At 43.6% G+C, this 23,554-nt stretch overlaps 1 protein-coding gene across 1 annotated transcript in view; it reads right to left on the bottom strand.

Annotated features, from left to right (window-relative positions):
- The window catches only part of LOC141259500 (dynein axonemal heavy chain 5-like), a 482,742-nt gene that overhangs the window by 168,184 nt on the left and 291,004 nt on the right, over window positions 1–23,554 (bottom strand). Inside the window, exons 62-64 of the mRNA XM_073675609.1 lie at window positions 6,397–6,546; window positions 3,760–3,834; window positions 3,130–3,300 (exon numbers count right to left, since the gene is read on the bottom strand). Of these exons, the coding sequence (XP_073531710.1) occupies window positions 3,130–3,300; window positions 3,760–3,834; window positions 6,397–6,546 (396 nt within the window). The remainder of the gene's footprint in view (window positions 1–3,129; window positions 3,301–3,759; window positions 3,835–6,396; window positions 6,547–23,554) is intronic.

Here is a 23,554-nt window from a genome sequence, read left to right as displayed (position 1 = left end):
GAGGGAAGGAGGTTGTTGGCCAAAATTTCACAATACATGACCCCATTCATCCTCCCTTCAATACGGTGCAGTCACCCGATCCCCTTTGCAGAAAAGAACCCCAAAATATGATGTTTCCCTCCCCATGCTTCACAGTTGGGACGGTGTTCTTGGGGTTGTACTCAACCTTCTTCTTCCTCCAAACACGGTGAGTGGAGTTGATACCAAAAAGTTCTATTTTGGTCTCATCTGACCACATGACCTTCTTCTATGTCTCATCTGGATCATCCAGATGGTCATTGGTGAACCTCAAACGGGCCTGGATATGTGCTGGCGTGAGCAGGGGAACCTTTCGTGCCCTGCAGGATTTTAATCCATGACAGCGTAGTGTGTTACTAACGGTAATGTTTGAGACTGTGGTCCCAGCTCTCTTCAGGTCATTGACTAGGTCCTGCCATGTAGTTCTTGGCTGATTCATGATCTTTCTTAGAATCATCCTTCCCCCACGAGACAAGATTTTGCATAGAGCACCAGACCAAGGAAGATTGACAATCATCTTGTGTTTCTTCCATTGTCTTATAATTGTGCCAGCAGTTGTTGCCTTCTCACCAAGCTGCTTGCTTATTGTCCTGTAGTCCATCCCAGCCTTGTGCAGGTCTACAATTTTGTCCCTGGTGTCCTTGGACAGCTCTTTGGTCTTGGCCATGGTGGAGAACTTGGAATGTGATTGATTGAGTGAGTGGCGGTGTCTTTTATACAGGTAAGTATAGTAGAGTTCAAACAGGTGCAATTAATACAAGTAATGAGTGCAGAGTAGGAGGGCTTCTTAAAGAAAAACTAACAGGTCTGTCAGAGCCAGAATTCTTGCTGGTTGGTAGGTGATCAAATACTTATTTCATGCAATAAAATGCAATTTAATTATTTAAAAATCATACAATGTGATTTTCTGTTTTTTTATTTTTAGATTCTGTCTCTCACAGTTGAGGTGTACCTACGACAGAAATTACAGACCTCTCCATTCTTTGTAGGTGGGAAAGCTTGCAAAATCGGCAGTTAATCAAATACTTATTTTCCCCACTTTATATATGTGTGTGTGTGTGTATATATATTATGTATATATATATATATATATATATATATATATATATATAATATGTATTGAGAATGGGGGGGCAGTCCAAATCTTGCATCATGGATGCCACTGGCTACCATGGTTGCTCACAATCAAGGTGTGTGATAATGAATAGGGAATGCTGACCAACATGGTCCCTATACTCAGGGCAGGCGTCAGCACCCAGGCAAGTGCCGGGGCCCTGAGCAGGCGGGGAGCCCACACGCGGTCGAGTACCCCGCCGAGCTATGGGAGGCGGAGAGGGATGCCAGCGCCCGCCCTTCTCCCCCGCTTGCTCAGGGCCCCAGCAGCCGGACACTTACCTCTCCCCGTGCCTCCGCAGATCGTCAGTCTTCCTGCTGTGTGCTCCTTGTAACGTCTCAGGTCAGAGGGTGCAGTGACATCTTTCCACCGCGCCCTCCCCTGAGCCATCACAGGCAGCGCAGAGTGGGAAGACGCCGGCGACGCGGGAGTCCAGACCTGAGCAGCGGCAGCAGGTGAGGAGTGAGGTGAGTATTTTTTTTTTAATGCATGGAGGCATGGGGCATTATATGGGGGGGTGACATCCTGCATGGAGCATTATATGGGAGGGGGGTGACATCCTGCATGGGGCATTATATGGGGGGTGACATCCTGCATGGGACATTATACGGGGGGTGACATCCTGCATGGGGCACTATATGGGGGGGTTGAAATCCTGCATGGGGCATTTTAAAGAGAGGGGGGTGATATCCTGCACAGGGCATTATATGGAGGGGGAGAGGTGACATCCTGCATGGGGCATTATATGGGGGGGAGAGGTGACATCCTGCATGGGGTATTATATAGGGGGGGAGAGATGACATCCTGCATGGGGCATTATATGGGGGCGGAAGGGACATCATGCATGGGGCATTATATGGGGGGGAAGAGACATCCTGCATGGGGCATTATATGGGGGGGGAGTGACATCCTGCATGGGGCATTATATGAGGGGTGTCATCCTGCATGGGGCATTATATTGGGGGGAAGGGACATCCTGCATGGGGCATTATATAGGGGGAAAGGGACATCCTGCATAGGGCATTATATGGGGGGAGAAGTGACATCCTGCAAGGGGCATTATATGGGGGGGGTGACATCCTGCATGTGGCATTATATGGGGGGTGACACCCTACATGGGGCATTATATGGGGGGTGACATCCTGCATGGGGCATTATATGGGGGGGAGAAGTGATATCCTGCATGGGGCATTATATGGGGGGATGACATCCAGCATGGGGCATTATATGGGGGGTGACATCCTGCATGGGGCGTTATAAGGGGGGGGAAGCCTGCATGGGGCATTATAAGGGGGAAACAGCCTGCATAGGGCATTATGTGGGGGTAACAGCCTGCATGGAGCATTATATGGGGGCCAGTATCCTGTATGGAGCGTTACAACTGGACCCAGTATCCTGTACGGAGCGTTATATGGGGGCCAGTATCCTGTACAGAGCGTTTTATGGGGGCCAGTATTCTGTATGGAGCGTAATATGGGGGCCAGTATTCTGTATGAAGCGTTATATGGGGGCCAGTATACTGTGTGGAGCGATTTGCCGGTTTCTGAGCTATTGTGGAATTTACAATAGATATCACTCATGTAATGTAAGAAGTGAAATCTTTGGCCTTGTACTATATATATATTTCTCTGCTGTATCTGTGCATCATGAAGCGTGGTATGTGTTAAAGGGGCCCACTGAGACTCTTTCGCACGGGGCCCAGAAAAACCTGGAGCCGGCCCTGTCTACACTTATTAATTTTCTGTAAATCTTTAATTATCTTTCTATGATAAACTGCTTAGAAAGTGAGATTACAGTTTAGATTATAATCAAACTAATTCAATGTTCTAGTGCCTTTTATACTGAGACTGTGTCTGATGGGTAATACAATGTTTATTACTGCTGCGGTGGAAATGAGATGGAAAACACATAAACCCCATATGGAGGATGGTATATGTAGGAGGAACACTTTCTAGGTCTTTTACATTACAAATATGTCCAGAAATTCTTAATATTACCTGAAATACTTTGGTTATTTCTCTCAAAGAAAATAGATAGTGCTGTCTGCCTGGTGTTGAGGAAATAACTAAGACTTTTTTCACAGATTCCAAAAGATGGCATGAGGCTTTCACCAAGGATAAATGAAGATCGTCTTGTAAAGAGAGGCCATCTTTGTCACCCATATTTGCCTGTATATACGAAAACAACCACTAGTGAATACAGATGTATATGATTCAAGGTGTTGCTAACTTTACAATAGTTACAACAGGATGTTGATTGAACTAAATGATCATTTTCGGTCATCACTTTCATGTGATTACTATGATTTTTGATACATCCGATTTTTCACTGACCCATAGACTTGCATTGCTGATTTTGATCCGACACTCGGATCAAAATCAGACACATCTCTGTTTTCTTCTGCGGAGCACTCAGTCCGAGGAAAAAAATTGGACATGTGCATAACCCCTTAGAAGATGATAGGTACTAATGCTATCTGTGAAAACCCTAAAAGAAGAAACCTTAAAATCCACGAGTCCTTAAAAGAAGAAACTGACTGACATTAAAACAACCATTGGTGACAAATAAACATTTTCGTGAACACTCGAGAACTAATTGATCAATGAAAACAGATTATTAAAACTTACCTCTAGTACAGAGAAAATCACTTTCTGCAGCTGGGCCCCTTCTAAATCCGGTAGGTGGAATATGGAAAAATGGCGCTAAGAAAATAACATTGTAAGGTTAATGTTAATTCAAACCCATAAACAATGGTTAAATTGCATTATTATTACTGTACAATTCGGAGCATAATTGAACTGAATGAAATTTTTTTTTTGTTGGTACTGTTAACTGTTGTATTTAGAGGGAATGTGTAATCAGAAAATGGTAATTGTTTAAATAAGGTCTTTATGTTAAATGCATTTTTAATATTTTCCATATGTATATATATTTATATATAGATAGATGTAGATATGGATATAGGTGTGAAGATCTGAGATTGTGGGTTTTAACAATCACCTAGGCAGGTTAATGATGCAACAATATTTTATTCCTTACATTCAATGTAATACAGCAATTCCAGGTAAATGTCCAAAATACAATAGTCTCAATACACAATCCTGTATACGACAGATAAAACGATGGAAACACATGTATCCAGTAGCACAGTCCTTTAAGAAAGTTTAAATCCCAACAACATATCCCCCAACTGTAGCACATTTATCCAGCCCAGTCGGTGCTGACTGCCATCGATCCATCCATGGTCCAGGTCCTCAGATTAGATCCTTTCCCTTCGACGACATTCTACCAACTCTCCCTAAACATGTGGCTTCTTTTCTCCTTCACTGGGATCAGCCCCCTGAATGGGCAGAAGAGCTCACCCTCCCCCCTCCCAAAGCTAAGTGTGTTTTGGTGGAGATATTTTCTCAGGTCGAACCCATCACCTGGGTCTGCATGTGAGACCCCCTGTGGTGACAGCCCCTCTGTATCTAATCTTCCCATCTACACAAGGGGTCTATTGGCTGAGAGAATAATGGCCCAAGGCCCCTGAGATAAGATCACTGAATTGATACCTGAGGTTGAACTGATGAGCAAACAAATGACTAATAAAACACAGCATGCACATTTCTAACAAATCACAACAATAAGATTAATGAAAATGGGTGCTCTATGCTGGAAAAGTCTTTAGTAAGTGGGTAGCTCCTCACAATAGGAAAATATAAAAAATATAGATATACAGTATATATCTATAATATAACCGGAGATGTGTCCTTCTGTTCTTGCAAATCTTGCAATTTTTATACTATCTACTAGGCCTTGCATTAAACTCACATTTTCTGATGCTTGTAGAAGACTTTTCAACAGTTTCATTATCATCACAGACAGGTTTTCAATGGAATGTAACACATCTATATATGTTAGATACCAAAGGATCCAACATTCACAATTGGGTGATGACACAACGCATCTCCCCCTTTCCCCTGAATCGACCATGCTCATTAAATATTTTAATAAAACTCAATAGCGTTCCAGTCTATTGCTGCTTATGTCCATATGTCTTGCAAAAAAATAAACACTAAGGGCTCATTCAGATGTCCAGTTTTCATGTACGAGTGCTATCTGTGTTTTTTTTGGATAGCACTTATACCTGTGATAGTCTATGTTTGAGATTTTTTGCCAACTTCTTGGTCAAAATCGGCAATGCAAGTCAATGGGTCTGTGAACATTTTTTTTCCATGGACTATCAGAATGGACAATATGGAGAAACTTTTTTTCTCACTTGGACCACACTCTGATCAAACTCTAATCAAAGTCTGATCAGAATAATCGGTCTGTTTTTCTCGTACGTGGAAAAATTAGATGTGTGAATGAGCAGTAAGTATCAGCCTAATGTTAGCTCCAGCTGAGAGTGTGAAAATTGCAAGATTTCAGATTTTTTTCATTCACATGCACATAGTGGTAATAAAATTAACAAAAAACAAACATCAAACATTTTTAAATATTTAAATTTAACAAAAACATATTTAAAAGGAGTTGTTCACCACTGGATAACCCATAAATATAATTAAATAAATGTATACTTACCTCCCGGACTGGCACAGCTCCATTGCTCTGAGCCCTGTATTCCCTACTTGTTTCATGACATATAGAATGTCACATGACTACTGCAGGTAATCAGTGACCGCTGATTGGCTGCAGCTTCCACAATTATGTCTGAGTGGACGAACAATGTTTATTTCCGCTCTGATGTAATTGGGAAGGCTTCAACCAATTGGCTGCAGCAGTTGAATGACATTGTTTATGTCTTGTTTTGCGGAGTATTCAGCCATTGACTGTAGGAGAAAATGCAGTGTGAACCCAGCCTAACAATAGATAATATGAACAATAAAGCCCATTATTACAGTTATACACCAAACAGGTAAATACAGCGCTCATTAGGTGATTTCACAAGGTTCATTTTTAACATGTGTCATCATGTACAGTGCAATTAGAACATTACACAAAAGACATACAGGATTGAAGCATTTTGTGACCGCACCCATAATCTTCCTTGATACAATCCAGCAGTATTAAGTCTATACAATTACTATCAGCAGGAATATCAACTGTTCATTTGCGAGGTGGAACAGGCTCCGCTCATGGTTACAACCACTGTGGCCACACTTGATACCCCACTGTTTATAACCTAGGCTCCAAATAGCATTTAATACTGTAGGATTCCTCATAATTGTGTAGTTGACACACCCTGAAATCTGAATGTGTCTATTTTATTAAAAACTCACCAATAGTCGTTGAGCTGAAACTCTATGGGCACTGTTGGCATATTTGGGTTGACCCATAACAGCTTTTACAAGGAGTCCTTCTAACGTCTGCCACTCGAATGGTTTGTTGAATCTCACCAGAGTTTTGTCATCCAGAAGCATTCTCAACAGCTAGATGGATATATGAGGATAATATTTTGGATTTAGTCACTTTGACCCACACACACAATAATACTGAACAATGCTGGGGAAATACATCAGGTTCTTTTTCACAGATAACACGTTGCAAATCCAATGTAGGTCGCCCCTTACCACCTTGCATTGTACCATGGCAAGACTATAATTTCTCTTCCATTACATTGTATGTAGAAGCATAGCAAATCAGCCAAATTTTAGTTATAGTGGCATTTTTCATACAGGGGGTGGTTACCTAGTCTTAAAAATGAACACAAATGAGGCTTGTATAGGGCAACAGTCACACAGATACGTGTAGTACACAGTGTCGGATTTACAGTCAACTGAAGACCCCCGTGCTATTAGATCAGGCGGGCTGCCCAGCACTTTATGAGTGCACCACAAGGGCAGATACCCCAATTTCCCCAGCCAACACTAAAGGGCTTGGCTGTATCCTGCATAAAATTTAAAAATATGCAATAAAAAGGCGTATAAAATGCATTAGTATTGTTGATACTTTGGCCAAAATACTCAGGCTTGCAACTCGTGTGAAAGGTCCTTATTGGCTTGCGAGTCCCTACAAAAAATTAAAAGCAATTCTCCAAAAAGGACATCAAATTAAAAAAAAAAATCTCAGTAAAAAGGCATCCGCATTTACCAATAACAGGTCACGGAAACTAATGCACTTACAGGATGCAGCAGACCCCCTTAATAAAGGTGGAGGCAGCACACGTGCAAAATGCTGATGGTTGCTTAGCATTAATAAAAGCACATGTGCCAAAATATCGACTAATACCTCATGCATGTTATACATCTGTTTCATCTTTTTTGTTGCAAATGTTTTTCATTTCTATGCAAGATGCAGCCAGGTCCTTTAGTATTGGCTGTGGAAATTGGGGTGTCTGTCCTTGTGGGGTGCACTTATATAGTGCTGGGCAGCTTTCTTTATCTATTTTTATGGGCGTCACTAATTGGTTGTAAGCAAGATACTGTACTTTACATTTGTGTGACTGAAGCCCTATACAAGCCTTAGGCATGTGCAATTCTAATACGAGGTGTCAAAAATCACAGCCAGGGGGTCTCTCAGATCCACTGTCTGTTACCTTTTTGTCACGAACAGTCCTCTGCTGCCCCCTAGTGTCAGGACAATTATGCAATTGACTGTCGATTAACCACTTCGCACCAGAGCCTATTTTTGCCTTCGTGACCGGGCCAATTTTTTCAATTCTGACCACTGTCAATTTATGAAGAAATTACTCTGGAACGCTTCAACGGATCCCCCTGATTCTGAGACTGTTTTTTCGTGACATATTGTACTTCATGATTGTGGTAAAATTTCTTCAATATCCCTTGCATTTATTTGTGAAAAAATCGGAAATTTGGCGAAAATGTTGAAAATTTTGCAATTTTCAAACTTTGAATTTTCATGCCCTTAAATCAGAGCGATATGTCACAGAAAATAGTTAATAAATAACATTTCCCACATGTCTACTTTACATCAGCACAATTTTGGAACCAAAATAGTTTTTTGTTAGGGAGCTATAAGGGTTAAAAGTTGACCAGCGATTTCTCATTTTTCCAACAAAATTTACAAAAACATTTTTTTAGGGACCACATCATATTTGAAGTCACTTTGAGGGGTCTTTATGACAGAAAATACCCAAAAGTGACACCATTCTAAAAACTGCACCCCTCAAGGTGCTCAAAACCACATTCAAGAACTTTATTAACCCTTCAGGTGCTTCACAGGAATTTTTGGAATGTGGAAGAAAAATATTAACATTTAACTTTTTTCACAAAAATGTTACTTTAGACCCAATTTTTTTTATTTTCACAGGGGTAAAAGGAAAAAATGGACCCCAAAATTTTTTGTGCAATTTCTCTTCAGCACGCTGATACCCCATATGTGAGGGAAAACCACTGTTTGGGCGCACGGCAGGGTTTGGAAGGGAAGGAGCGCCATTTGACTTTTTGAATGTAAAATTTGTTTGAATAATTAGCGGACGCCATGTTGCATTTGGGGAGCCCCTGATGTGCCTAAACAGTGGAAACCCCCCACAAGTGACATCATTTTGGAAACTAGACCCCTTAGGGAACTTATCTAGATGTGTGGTGAGCACCTTGCACCCCCAGCTGCTTCACAGAAGTTTATAATATTGAGCCATAAAAATAAAATTTTCACATTTTTCCCACAAAAAATGTTTTTCATTCCCTAATTTTGCATTATAATAAGGGTAACAGGATAAATTGCACCATGAAATTTGTTGTACAATTTCTCCTGAGTACGCCGATACCCCATATGTGGGGGAAAACCACTGCTTTGGTGTACGGCAGGGTTCGGAAGAGAAAGGAGCGCTATGTTGGCTGGGATAGGTTGCAGACACCATGTCACATTTGAAGAGTCGCTGACATGCCGAAACAGCAGAAACCCCCACAAGTGACCCCATTTTGTAAGCTACACCTCTCAAGGAATTTATCTAGGGAAGTAGTGAGTATTTTTTAATTTTTAAATTTATACCATTGGGCAGTGAAAAAAGCATAATTATATTTTTAGCACAAAAAATGTTTTACCCTCAGATTTTACATTTTCACACAGGGCAATGGGTAAAAATGGTGCTGAAATGTGTCACACAATTTCTTCTAAAAGTGTCAATACCCCATATGTGGCTGTATCGTACCGCTCAGCCATACGGCGAGATCTGGGGGAGATGGAGCGCTATTTGACAATTGGAGAACAAATTATTGTAGAATAGGCATTTGGATTTGGGAGCACAAAATTTTCTGAATTTCTTTTGGGGGGCAAGGGCCACTTCGCTTTTCCAGAGCCTTTCTGCTACCAGTAACTTGGAAGTCCCTTATATTTTTAACAGATGACGGACCTGAGTGGGGACTAGCTTTTTTTGAGGACTGAGTTGAAGCTTTTATTAGGAACATTTTACGTAACATTTATCCGGCGCTCTAGGCTGAGCACTTACATCAGGGTTTCCATCTAAATTTCCAAGTGATGTAATTCAGATGAAACCCCTGCGGGATCCATTCACTGTAATGAGGCAGCAGAGTTACTCTGGACTCCGTCTGGCCTCTGTTTAGCGGTGTCCTTTTTTTCAGAAGTGCACAAAACTGTGGCCAACCGCACTTTTATGCACGCCTAAAAGAAATGACACCGTGGGATCACAGGCCAGACGGCATCCACAGTGGCCTATATCATAGAATCATAGAATCATAGAATCATAGAATGGTAGAGTTGGAAGGGACCTCCTGGGTCATCTGGTCCAACCCCCTGCTCAAAGCAGGATTCACTAGATCATCTCAGACAGATGTCTGTCCAGCCTCTGTTTGAAGACGTCCATTGAAGGGGAACTCACCACCTCTCGTGGCAGCCTGTTCCACTCATTAATCACCCTAACTGTCAAAAAGTTTTTTCTAATATCTAATCTGTGTCTCCTCCCATTTAGTTTCATCCCATTGCTTCTAGTCTTTCCTTGTGCAAATGAGAATAAAGATGATCCTTCTACAATGTGACAGCCCTTGACATATTTGTAGACAGCTATTAAGTCTCCTCTCAGTCTTCTTTTTTGCAAGCTAAACATTCCCAAATCCTGCAACCGTTCCTCATAGGACATGGTTTGCAGACCAGTCACCATTCTGGTCGCTCTTCTCTGAACTTGCTCCAGTTTGTCTATGTCTTTTTTAAAATGTGGTGCCCAAAACTGTACACAGTATTCCAGATGAGGTCTGACCAAAGAGGAGTAAAGACCGATAATGACTTCACGTGATCTAGACTGTATGCTTCTGTTAATACATCCCAGAATTGTATTTGCCTTTTTTGCTGCTGCATCACACTGTTGACTCATGTTCAGTCTATGATCTATTAGTATACCTAAGTCTTTTTCACATGTACTGTTGCTTAGCTCTATTCCTCCCATTCTGTATATGTTTTTTTCATTTTTATTGCCCAGATGTAGTACTTTGCATTTTTCCCTGTTAAAAACCATTCTGTTGGTTGCTGCCCACTGCTCCAGTTTATTTAGGTCTTTTTGAATCCTCTCTCTCTCTCTTCTCTAGTATTAGCTATCCCTCCTAGCTTTGTGTCATCAGCAAATTTAATCAGTTTACCCTCAATTCCTTCATCTAAATCATTGATAAAGATGTTGAACAATACAGGTCCCAGGACGGAGCCCTGTGGTACCCCACTTGAGACATTCATCCAGCTGGATGTGAAGCCATTTACAACCACCCTTTGAGTCCAATCACTAAGCCAGTTATGAATCCACCTAACAGTTGCCTGGTCTATTGCATACTTGGTCATTTTTTCAATAAGGATGGTGTGAGATACTTTGTCAAATGCTTTGCTGAAGTCAAGATATACTATATCTACAGCATTTCCCTGATCCACCCAGTCAGTGATTCTGTCATAGAAGGAAATTAAGTTAGTCTGACATGACTTGTTAGTTACAAACCCATGCTGACTCTGGTTAATCACTTCATTCTTATCCATGTACTTACATACATGTTGTTTAATAATTTGTTCAAAGATCTTTCCTGGTATAGAAGTCAGACTCACCGGCCTATAGTTCCCTGGGTCCACCTTCTTCCCCTTTTTGAAGATAGGAACAACATTTGCTCTTCTCCAGTCTTCTGGGACTTCTCCTGTTCTCCAAGAATTTTCAAAGATTATGGAGAGTGGTTCTAAAATTTCTTCTACGATCTCCTTCAGTACTCTGGGGTGTAATTCATCTGGACCTGGAGACTTGAACTCATTTATGCTAGCTAAATATTCCCTCACAATCTTTCTGTTTACAGATAACTTGGATTCCTCTATTCCTTTAAAAGGACAGTGAAGATCAGTTGATGTTACATTTTCTTTCTGAGAGAAAACAGATGCAAAATAGGAATTAAAAAGTTCGGCCTTCTCAACATCCTCTCTTACCATTTCTCCATTTTCATCCTGTAAAAATCCTATAGCATCTTTGACTTTTCTTTTACTTCTGACATACCCCCAAAATCCTTTTTTATTGCTTTTGACATCTCTTGCAAGCCTTAATTCATTGTCAGCTTTAGCTAACCTGATACGTGCCCTGCAGGATCTGCAGACTGCATTATAATCTTCTTTAGATATGCCTCCCTCTTTCCATTTAATAAACATTTCTTTCTTTCTTTTTAGCATGTGTTTAAGTTCTGTGTTCATCCATCCTGGTTTCCTTAAATGCTTCCCATTCTTCCTACTTTTCGGGATTGTTAACGATTGTGCTTTGAGAATCTCATTTTTAAAAATTTCCCATCCTTCCTGGACATTTTTGTCCTTAAGGACATCCAGCCATTGGATCCCTCCTATTCTCTTTCTGAGTCTCTTAAAATCTGCCTTTCTAAAATCTAACCTTGAAGTTTGAGTCTTCACATGTCTTCCTCCTCTAGTTATCCAAAATTTTATAATAGCATGATCGCTGCCTCCTAGGGTCCCAGCCACCTTTACCTCCTCAACCATTTCCTCCCTGTTTATAAGGATTAGATCCAAAGTAGCAGATCCCCTTGTTTTCTCCCCTACCTTTTGGAAGATAAAGTTGTCAGCAAGAGAGGATAAGAATTTGCTTGACCTGTTAGTTTTACTTGAGAGAGATTCCCAACAAATGTCTGGATAGTTGAAATCTCCCATGACCACTACGTCATATTTTTTGGAGAACTTGGTCATTTGATACATAAAGAGTTCATCCATATCTTCAGCTTGCCCAGGTGGCCTGTAGTAAATGCCTACAATGGTGTCCTTTCCGTTATTCTCTCCTTGTATTCTTACCCAAACAGTTTCCACAGAACTCCCAGTCTCTGAAGCTTCAATCTCTGTGCAGATATACGCTTTTCTAACATACAATGCAACACCTCCTCCTCGTTTATCAAGTCTGTTTCTTGCAAATAAGTTGTATCCTTTTAGCCTTTTATTCCAATCATGTGTATCGTCCCACCAAGTTTCAGTGATTCCAATGACATCATATTCCTTTTCCTGCATTAGTAGTTCCAATTCTCCTTGTTTGTTGCCCATGCTTTGTGCATTTGTATAAAAACATTTTAGTTTGTGATTGGTTTCTCTTCCTCCCATATTTTTATTATTTAAATTGTTTTGTCTTTGTTCTTCTTTTCCACTTCCAGTAGCAGAGATCTCAATAGTATTTGTCAGCTGTATGGCTTTTTCTGGCCTTTTGCTTCCCTTCCCACATTGTTCTAGTTTAAAGCTCTTCTGATGAGTGTAGCAAGGCGACTTCCAAATACATGTTTTCCAGTCTTCGTAAGGTGCACCCCATCTCTAGCAAGTAGTCCATCGTATAGGTAATTCATTCCGTGATCCAGAAATCCAAATCCTTGTTGACGGCACCATCGATGTAGCCAGTTGTTCACCTGTAGAATCTTATTCCACCTCATTGTTCCATGGCCATCCACTGGGAGGATGGATGAGAAGACCACCTGCGCTCCCAATTCTTTCACTTTCTTGCCTAAGTCTTCAAAGTCACTGCAGATGGTTTCCAGGTCCTTTCTTGCGGTGTCATTTGTCCCCACATGTATTAGCAGGAATGGGTAGTGATCTGTAGGTCTGAAGAGTAGTGTTGAGCCACCCCCGTAGTGTTCGAGTTCGGTTCGGTTCGTCGAACACCCGTGTGTTCGCCGAACTGTTCGTCGAACACCTTCGAACACCGTTAAAACCAATGGCAGGCAAACAAAAACACATAGAAACACATAGAAAACACCTTCAAAGGTGTCCAAAAGCTGACAAACTGCTCAGAAGACACAACTAACACATGGAAAAGTGACAAGTACATATAGTCATGCGAAAAGAAAAGAGGTGGAGGAGTAAAAGGAGGGGGAGACACAGATGTAGGCATGTCATGCCCTTCTAAAATCCAAAAAGTGAGAAGCCGACACGGCCAGTCCGTTCCTGCCTGTGCCACCTCTGTGTCGCCGGGTTTGTGCCAGAGCCGCGGTGGACCCTGACGGCCAGCCCCCCTATCCCAATACTGGTGCCTGTCCGCCGGTGGGTCGAGGCCCCCCACGGTGGGGGGGAGTAACATCTGCAGAAGAAAGACCATCTTCCAGCCAAACTAAGATGTCGACTTCTTTTCGTGGACAATGTGATACGATCCCATTCTTACGGACACGCCCATCGCTACAAATTCTAGATGAGGCACAAAAACAGCAGGTGCTTCAACGGATATCAAGTGCTCCTTCAAGTGGGCTCTCCATCACCTCAATTTCAACATCACAAATACTCCAGTCCTCAGAGGTGTCACCCCAATCGCACTTGCTTCCTCACAGCTCCCAAGTCTCCAGCTGCCCGTCTGAGTATGGGGTAACACAGATGGCTGAGTCTGCCCAGCTGTTTACTCATACTATAGCCTGGGAAACGGAGGTCTGCTCCAGAGCTTCTGTTAATCCAGATGAGGAAATGATCTGATCCGATGCCCAGAATCTTTATAAGTTGGATCCAGGACCAGATGAAGAAGGTTCTGAGCATAATGTAGACCCTTGTTCCCAAACTGTAACTCCTGTTGGTGGAGACAATGATGAAGACGATGATGAGACTCAAATACCTGATTGGAGCGACAACTTGACTTTTCGGTCAGGGCAGGAAGAGGTTGGCTCTGAGGGCGATGGGTGTGATAACACACAGGGTGATGATGACGAGGTTGGAGATCCCACTTACTGTCAACCCACAGTCAGACAGTCGATGAGGTCAGCAGAGGAGGTGGAGGAGGATGTGACTAGCCCTGGGGATGGGGATGACTCGGTACCCGGGCATTTGCCTGGCCTTGGGGATGTCGCGGTGGTCGGCTCCCTGGCCCGTACCCTGGGGTCTCTCTTTAAAAGGGTGGATAATTGTTAATTTTATAAGAGTTCATGACGCCACCTGTGGTATCTGGTGACAAGCACCAGCGCTGCAGCAGTCCACTGAGGCCGGTGATAAGGCAGCTCGATGGTATAGCTCCCCACAGGTGGAGCTAGGTCTCAGGGCAGCGTATGCAGGGGGAATGCAGGACAGGCGAGACCCAGCTGGGTCAGAGCAAGAACGGGAACGGACACGGTAGTCACTTCAGTACCTTTTACTGGTGGAAATTCAGGCACATCCCGGAGCACTGTAGGGTGAAGGGTGCATATCAGGATCCTCCCCAATGAGCGGGTGTAGGGCCTCCTGTTTCTTGCCTCTGTGTAGTAAGTTTCTGACCTGCCTGGAGCTAGGCCTAACTTTGTCTCTGTCCTGCGCTGGCTGACCTTGTGGTAGGGCCTTCTCTTGGAGTTCACGCTCCCAGTATGCGGGGCCTAAGCATCTCCTGGCTCTGTTACATATCAGCACCTTAGCGATCCTGGGACTTGTAGTTCTCCAGGGATTCCGGTTATGCCTTACTGGGTCATAGAGATAACGGTAAGCTCGGATCCTGTGTCCGGTAAATGCTTTGGGGTGAGCTGGTTAAGCTCCTCTGCCCCTTATGTACTAACTCGCCACTCGCCTTCGGCCTACTCGGGCCCTCACTAGGCTATACACACTAACGGCAGCTTGCCGCGCTTCACTGATCTTACGGCACCGGCACACCTTAAGCTCTATCTGGGCTCCCTGAATCTAGCAAGCAGGAGCCTCGTGCTCCACTGCTGAACTATTAACTGCGTTCTCTAGACTAGACTGAGCTCCACTGCAGACTGACCTCTCTTAGGCTTCTCTACTGCAGGAACTCTTCAGAGGAACTGAACTGCCTAGCTCCACCTTCCCTATTTATATCCCTAACGGGCTCCCTCCGCTGGTCTGAGGTGGAAGGTGGAGATGTGTGAATGTTTATGGGGGCCTCTTGTGGAGGATTCCATCAATGCACTCTTGTAGGATCTGTGATACCAAGCGCAGCGGGGCATCACAGATGCTATTGACGACGAGGTTAGGTTGCGCCTTCCTGAACAGAGACGGAGTACTGGAAGCACGTCAACAACTGCATCCTCAACCACAACTCTGCCTCTGACCACAAGTCGTAGTGGCTCTTCAGGTCACATGGGCTCTAAGCCTTGCATAGCCTGGGCATTTATTCAGATCGATAAGGATGACCCAACTCGTGTTATCTGTAATATTTGTCAGCAAAAGCTAAGTAGAGGCCAAAAAATACATAGTTTGAGTACTTCATGCATGTACCGTCACATGGATATGAAGCATAAGTTGCAGTGAGAAGCTCACTGTGCTACAATGCGGCCTAGCCGGCTGGGCCAACCACCGTCTGCCCCATCTTGTGCATCCGCAGCCTCTTCATCCTCTGTGACTGGGGGGACAGCAGTCACACATGTTTTTGGACGCAGACCTGCCACCTCTTTACCCGCAACAGCCAGTGTGATTGGCAGGTCGTCAGTTCATTGGGAAGTGGAAACACCTGCTAGTGTTGAGCGCTCTCCAACATCGAGAGCACCACCTTTGGATCAAGGCAACCTAACATGTCCGCCTGCATCTTCCTCACAGACCGGCAGTTGCCGGGGACACCCTACTCAACACCGTCTAAGCACAACAGCCAGCCCTCGGTCCCTCAGATGTGGAAAAGTAAAAGACCATTTCCTCCTAGCCATGAGAAAGCTAAGAGGTTGAATTTCACCATCTGCAAGCTGTTGGCTACAGAAATGCTGCCTTTCCACCTGGAGGACACAGAGGATTTTCAAGACCTTATGTCCGTCACAGTGCCCCAGTACCAGATGCCCAGTCGGCACTACTTCTCAAAGAAAGGTGTGCCTGCGCTCCACTAGCATGTCGCACACAACATCACCGCTTCTTTGAGAAACTCTGTGTGTGACAGGGTGCACTTCACCACAGACACTTGGACGAGAAAGCATGGACAGGGGCGTTACATGTCGCTGACTGGGCACTGGGTAACTATGGTGACAGCAGAACAAGGGGCTGCTGTCCAAGTCTTACCGTCCCCACGAGTTGTGTGTTAATCCTCTTTATCTCGAACTTCCTCCACTGCTTCTGCCTCCTCAACCTCCTCTCGGTCCTCCACCTGCACCCAAAGCCTGTCTGGTAATGCCACCTGCTTTCTAACTGCGCAGAAGGAATCCTGCACACCTCCTTACTATGCTGGCAGCAGGGCTCAACGCATCAGTGTTTACTTTGAAATGTCTGGGAAATGTGAGTCACACAGCTGAGGAGTTTTGGTCAGCTCTGGAGACCCAGTTTCATGAAAGGTTGTCTCCACTGGACCTGCAACCAGGGAAGGCCATGTGCGACAATGCTGCAAACCTGGGTGCGGCACTTCGCCGGGGCAATGTCACACACGTGCCTTGTATGGCTCACGTGTTGAACCTGGTTGTCCAGCAATTTTTAGCCCACTATCCCGGACTAGATGGCCTTCTGCAGAGTGCACGGTCGCTGTGTGCTCACTTCCGCCGTTCGCATCCCGCAGTTCAACGACTTACATCTCTACAGAAGTCGTTGGGCCTGCCAGTTCACCGACTGAAATGCGATGTGCCGACACGGTGGAATTCAACTCTGCACATGTTGCAGCGACTGTGGCAGCACTGACAAGCCCTGGTGCAATACGTTCTGACGTATAGCCTGGGCCAACGAGATCCAGAGGTGGGGCAAATCACGCTGGAGGAGTGGTCTCAGATCAGGGACCTATGCACCCTTCTGCACAGTCTTGAAATGGCGACGAAGATGTTTAGTGCTGACGATGCCATTATCAGCATGACTATTACGGTGATTTACATGCTGGAGCACATGTTAAACAGAATTCGGAGTCAGGTGGTGGGACAAGAGGAGGTGGAGGAAGTAGAGGAGGAGTCGTATGCGGAAGGGATAACATCTCCAAGGTCCAGACGGTTGGCAGCACCAAGGCGGCAGGCATGGGAGGGTGGGGGAGAGGGATTAACCAGGGCGCATGGTAGCAGCCAAACTGTTGAGGAAGGTGCAGGAGCCGAGGAAGAAGTGGAGGACGAACTGGCAATGGGCATGGAAGACTCATCAGATGAGGGAGACCTTGATCACATTTCTGTTGTGCGAGGTTGGAGGGAGAGGGCAGAGGAAGGAAGCATGATTCTTACCTCGCTACCAACACAACAAGGACTTGGTCCTTCTGGATGCGCAAGACACATGAGTGCCTTCTTGCTGCACTACCTGCAACATGACCCCCGGATTGTCAGAATTCGAAGTAATCCCGACTACTGGGTTGCCACACTCTTAGATCCCCGGTACAAAAGTATATTTGCCGAAATAATTCCTGCCATAAAAAGGTATTGACGAATGCAGGAGTATCTGTTGCAGAATCTTACATGTGCTTTTCCACAAAACACCAGTGGTGCACGTAGTGAATCTCACAGTTCTAACTTGCCAACGGTGGGACTGTCGAGTCTTCATCACTCAAACAGTAACAGTAACACAGTATCTGCTGGTAACAGCAATTTTGTGGAATCGTTTCACCACTTTTTTAGACCATCCTTTGCAAGGCCACAGGAGACAAGAAGTCTGACACATAGTCAATGCCTAGAGAGGATGGTACAGGAGAATCTCCAAGTGAACATCGAAGCCATGACTGTGTCACTGGACCCTTGCTCATTTTGGTATTCCAATCTTGAAAAATCCCCGGAGCTCGCCACTCACGCCTTGGAGATCTTGTCATGCCATGCAGCCAGCGTTCTCTCTGAACGTGTGTTCAGCGCTGCTGGTGGTGTGCTGACAGATAAGCGCACGCGGCTGTCCACTGAGAATGTAGACAGACTCACGTTCATAAAGATGATCAAATCATGGATTCGCAAGGACATTTCTACCCCTGTGTCATCCTTGGAAGACTAAAAGCTTGGGGATTTGGTAAAATCACCTCACCAACCGTTTTAAGCAACAGTGGGGCAATTGATGCCACTTAACCCTAGAACGCATGACCATAAAAATCTACACTTTCACATACCTGGGGCCCTTTAGGCCCGTGTGCAAATAACATGGAATAACTCAAACTCAAATGACAAACAACTATATACATGAAGAATACCTAGAGTTTCAAAATTCTAACTAAAGCAATCTTGCAGAAAATAGAAAACAATTAACTGGGCGGGCCTGCAAGGCCACAGGTATGCGTTCTAGGGTTAAGTGGTGTCTGTGCCACAATTTTGGGAGTCCCCTTGCTGTGTCTTACGTGACGTTGGCATCGTCAATTCCAGGTGGGTTGGGTCGCACCCCCCCCTTTTAACTGTAAGAAACTACATACACTATGGCTTGGGGTAACACAGATGGTTGAGTCTGAAGAGTTGTTTACTCAGAGGTCTGCTCCAAATCTTCAGTGTCTGCTAGTCAGCGTAGAATTTTTAACTGCATCTAGCCTAGGCAATACTTTGGGCGTAGTAGCCCAGCTGCGAAGCAAGCTGCACCGCCTGTGTATCTAATAAGAATTTTTAAATTAATCTAGCCTAGGCAGACTGTGGGGACCCCCAACCAAACCCAGATGCTCAGCCCCCCTACCGCCCCCCTTTCATGGACAACCCAATAATGTAACTCTTACAACTGGATGGGTGAGGATTGGTCACAGCTTTATTAACTCTTTATACTCATTCCATTAGAAAGGCATTTTATTTCTAAAATAATTCAGCTTGTTGCAGCATGCCCTGGGTCCCCACTCCGGCAAGTTGGCCAACAAGTGTAACTCTCCAACATGTCCTTTCTATTTCCAGGCCACGGAGGATCCAGGGTACTCGTATGCAGGACTCTGACCCCCACCCATCACTCTTAACGCTTGTTCCACTCCGTCCTGGAGTCCTGACAGGAATATGTCCAGTCCAATATCTATTAAGTGAACACCGTCGGGCCGTATGAGGCCTGCTTTATCTCCTTCCAGTTGTCGGTGTCGTATCACTACACCGCCTCTGTCTCTTCTAAATTTTGCCATCCGAATATTTATTACCCGCCTTGTCCATTCGATGGCCGTGATGTCTCGCGCACCTTGCCATACCGCTATCGGCACAATCTCTGACCATACTATAGCTAATTTTGTGAAAAATTCTCTGAAGCGCTCAGTGTCTAGTTTCATTATTGCCATTAGTTATGCGCTCTTGTGATGACCTAGGTTGTTTCCCCCGGCCTGTATAACTAAGATGACCGGACCTCTTGCCTCTCTCCCTACCTTGATTACCTCCATTAGTACCTGTGGCCATAGCAGGCCTCTAATACCTCTCCAGTTGAAATATGTGTTATGAAACTCTAATTTCCTCCCGCCTGGGCGGACTTTTGCCCTTTTTTGTGCCCAATATATATACGAGTGGCCTATCACTCACACTGTTGGCTTAGCGTCACCTGTAAAAGAAACAAACCACGTTAGGATAACAAGTCCGGTCTTATGTATCTCGCCAAACACGTGGATCGCCATCTCCCTATCCTCTGAACTTCCGTTTCTGACAGTCCTGCTCTTGCTGCTTCCGTGGCCGCACCTATGCGGAATGAGTGTGTCCCGTAATCTTTGGGGTGGTTCCCTGCCGATGTTATGCATTTATTAAATATAGCTTGGAACAGGTATCTTGATAATGGCGTTCCATCAATGTGTGATACGAAGAAATTACTTTGTGATCTGATGGTTAGATATGTTTTTACTATTGTTACCCGACTCAGTGTACCGTTTGTGGGTTGTAGAAGTACCCAAGTACCCCTGCCCGCTGGAACCGTTTTCGATTGGTGTATGCGTACACGTATTGCATTATTGGCTATGACTACTTCCTGGTGTAATAAGCGTCCACTGGTGGTAATTTTGGATTGAGGGACTAATTCGCTTATACATAGCGCCCCGAAGAAGGCGATCACAAATGCAGTAGACATTAGTGTTGCTTCAAATTCTGAGTGTCATGTTAATAGTGTTAGGGATAAGATGTGAGAAATCAGTTTTAGTGACACGGGACGGGACGTCTACATTCCTGACTTGGCTGACCCCTTTTCCACCCTTTTATGGATTGTCTGATGATGAATCTTTGTCACATCTCCCCAATTCAGTAGTTGGAAGTGAAATGCTACTCCGGTCAGACACCGCTGCGCTGACGCCCCTGATATGCCCCTCATCATTAGCTGGTGGAGAAATTCTATGGTGACTTGTGATCTGGCTTGTTCACATTGGTCAACCCGTCTGCCTGCTACTAGTCGTGTCCACTCTTCCCATGCCTTACCATATGCTTGCCACGTTGACGGGGCAACTGACGCTCTGATTAATGGCATCAACTATTCGCCACTAGATCCCATAGGGAGGGTGGGCAACTTTTGCCCGATGGGTGGGCGTTGTGGAAGAGCTCTGTGAAAATCTGCCAATTGAATTGTTATAAAGCGTTAGCAGCAGCTTTATACCCCTCAGCATAGTGGCTAGCGTGGACCCATACATTGTGTTTTAGGCACAGGAATACTAGCCTGCGTAGTAGGCCTAGCACTGGGAGAGACGATGATGCCATCTTATTAATGCAGTGCGCTAGGCTGGTGTTTTGTGTTATGAAGCGTATATTTTTGTTAGCCAGGCGCGCGCCCCATATTTCTATTGCTACCACTATTGGGAAAAATTATTTTCAGGGCTAGATGCAGCTAAAAATTATTATTAATTTCAAAGCTGGTGGAGCTTGGTATAGATGGCCTAATACAATGAGTCCCACACACTGCTAGAAGCCCAAATATTTTTTCAGAGGTAGATGCAGATAAAAATTATTTTTAATTTGCAACCTGATGAAGGTCAGTATAGATGGACTAATAGAGAAAGTCCCACACACTGCTAGAAGGTCAAATATTTTTTCAGAGCTAGATGCAGATAAAAATTATATTCAATTTGCAACCTGATGGAGGTCAGTATAGATGGACTAATAGAGAAAGTCCCACACACTGCTAGAAGGCCAAATATTTTTTCAGAGCTAGATGCAGATAAAAATTATATTCAATTTGCAACCTGATGGAGGTCAGTATAGATGGACTAATAGAACAAGTCCCACACACAGCTAGAAGCCCAAATATTTTTTCAGAGGTACTGTAGATGCAGATAAAAATTATTTTTAATTTGCAACCTGATGGAGGTCAGTATAGATGGACTAATACAACAAATCCCACACACAGCTAGAAGCCCAATATTTTTTCAGAGCTAGATGCAGACAAAAAATTATTTTGAATTTGCAACCTGATGGAGGTCAGTATAGATGGACTAATAGAGAAAGTCCCACACACTGCTAGAAGGCCCAATATTTTTTCAGAGGTAGATGCAGAAAAAAATATATTCAGTTTGCAACCTGATGGGGGTCAGTATAGATGGACTAATACAACAAGTCCCACACACAGCTAGAAGCCCAATATTTTTTCAGAGGTAGATGCAGAAAAAAATATATTCAGTTTGCAACCTGATGGAGGTCTGTATAGATGGATTAATAGAACAAGTCCCACACACAGCTAGAAGCCCAATATTTTTTCAGAGCTAGAAGCAGACAAAAAATTATTTTGAATTTGCAACCTGATGGAGGTCAGTATAGATGGACTAATAGAGAAAGTCCCACACACTGCTAGAAGGCCACATATTTTTTCAGAGGTAGATGCAGAAAAAAATATATTCAGTTTGCAACCTGATGGAGGTCTGTATAGATGGATTAATAGAACAAGTCCCACACACAGCTAGAAGCCCAAATATTTTTTCAGAGGTAGATGCAGATAAAAATTATTTTTAATTTGCAACCTGATGGAGGTCAGTATAGATGGACTAATAGAGAAAGTCCCACACACTGCTAGAAGGCCAAATATTTTTTCAGAGCTAGATGCAGATAAAAATTATATTCAATTTGCAACCTGATGGAGGTCAGTATAGATGGACTAATAGAACAAGTCCCACACACAGCTAGAAGCCCAAATATTTTTTCAGAGGTACTGTAGATGCAGATAAAAATTATTTTTAATTTGCAACCTGATGGAGGTCAGTATAGATGGACTAATACAACAAGTCCCACACACAGATAGAAGCCCAATATTTTTTCAGAGCTAGATGCAGACAAAAAATTATTTTGAATTTGCAACCTGATGGAGGTCAGTATAGATGGACTAATAGAGAAAGTCCCACACACTGCTAGAAGGCCAAATATTTTTTCAGAGCTAGATGCAGAAAAAAATTATATTCAGTTTGCAACCTGATGGAGGTCAGTATAGATGGACTAATAGAGAAAGTCCCACACACTGCTAGAAGGCCACATATTTTTTCAGAGGTAGATGCAGAAAAAAATATATTCAGTTTGCAACCTGATGGAGGTCTGTATAGATGGATTAATAGAACAAGTCCCACACACAGCTAGAAGCCCAATATTTTTTCAGAGGTAGATGCAGAAAAAAATATATTCAGTTTGCAACCTGATGGAGGTCAGTATAGATGGACTAATACAACAAGTCCCACACACAGCTAGAAGCCCAATATTTTTTCAGAGGTAGATGCAGAAAAAAATATATTCAGTTTGCAACCTGATGGAGGTCTGTATAGATGGATTAATAGAACAAGTCCCACACACAGCTAGAAGCCCAATATTTTTTCAGAGCTAGATGCAGACAAAAAATTATTTTGAATTTGCAACCTGATGGAGGTCAGTATAGATGGACTAATAGAGAATGTCCCACACACTGCTAGAAGGCCACATATTTTTTCAGAGGTAGATGCAGAAAAAAATATATTCAGTTTGCAACCTGATGGAGGTCTGTATAGATGGATTAATAGAACAAGTCCCACACACAGCTAGAAGCCCAAATATTTTTTCAGAGGTAGATGCAGATAAAAATTATTTTTAATTTGCAACCTGATGGAGGTCAGTATAGATGGACTAATAGAGAAAGTCCCACACACTGCTAGAAGGCCAAATATTTTTTCAGAGCTAGATGCAGATAAAAATTATATTCAATTTGCAACCTGATGGAGGTCAGTATAGATGGACTAATAGAACAAGTCCCACACACAGCTAGAAGCCCAAATATTTTTTCAGAGGTACTGTAGATGCAGATAAAAATTATTTTTAATTTGCAACCTGATGGAGGTCA

The sequence above is a fragment of the Phyllobates terribilis genome, unplaced genomic scaffold (genome assembly GCF_046119375.1).
Source record: "Phyllobates terribilis strain yellow unplaced genomic scaffold, ASM4611937v1 Scaffold_3__8_contigs__length_932513732, whole genome shotgun sequence".
Lineage (NCBI taxonomy): Eukaryota > Metazoa > Chordata > Amphibia > Anura > Dendrobatidae > Phyllobates > Phyllobates terribilis.
This window is presented reverse-complemented; position numbering and strand designations above follow the sequence as displayed.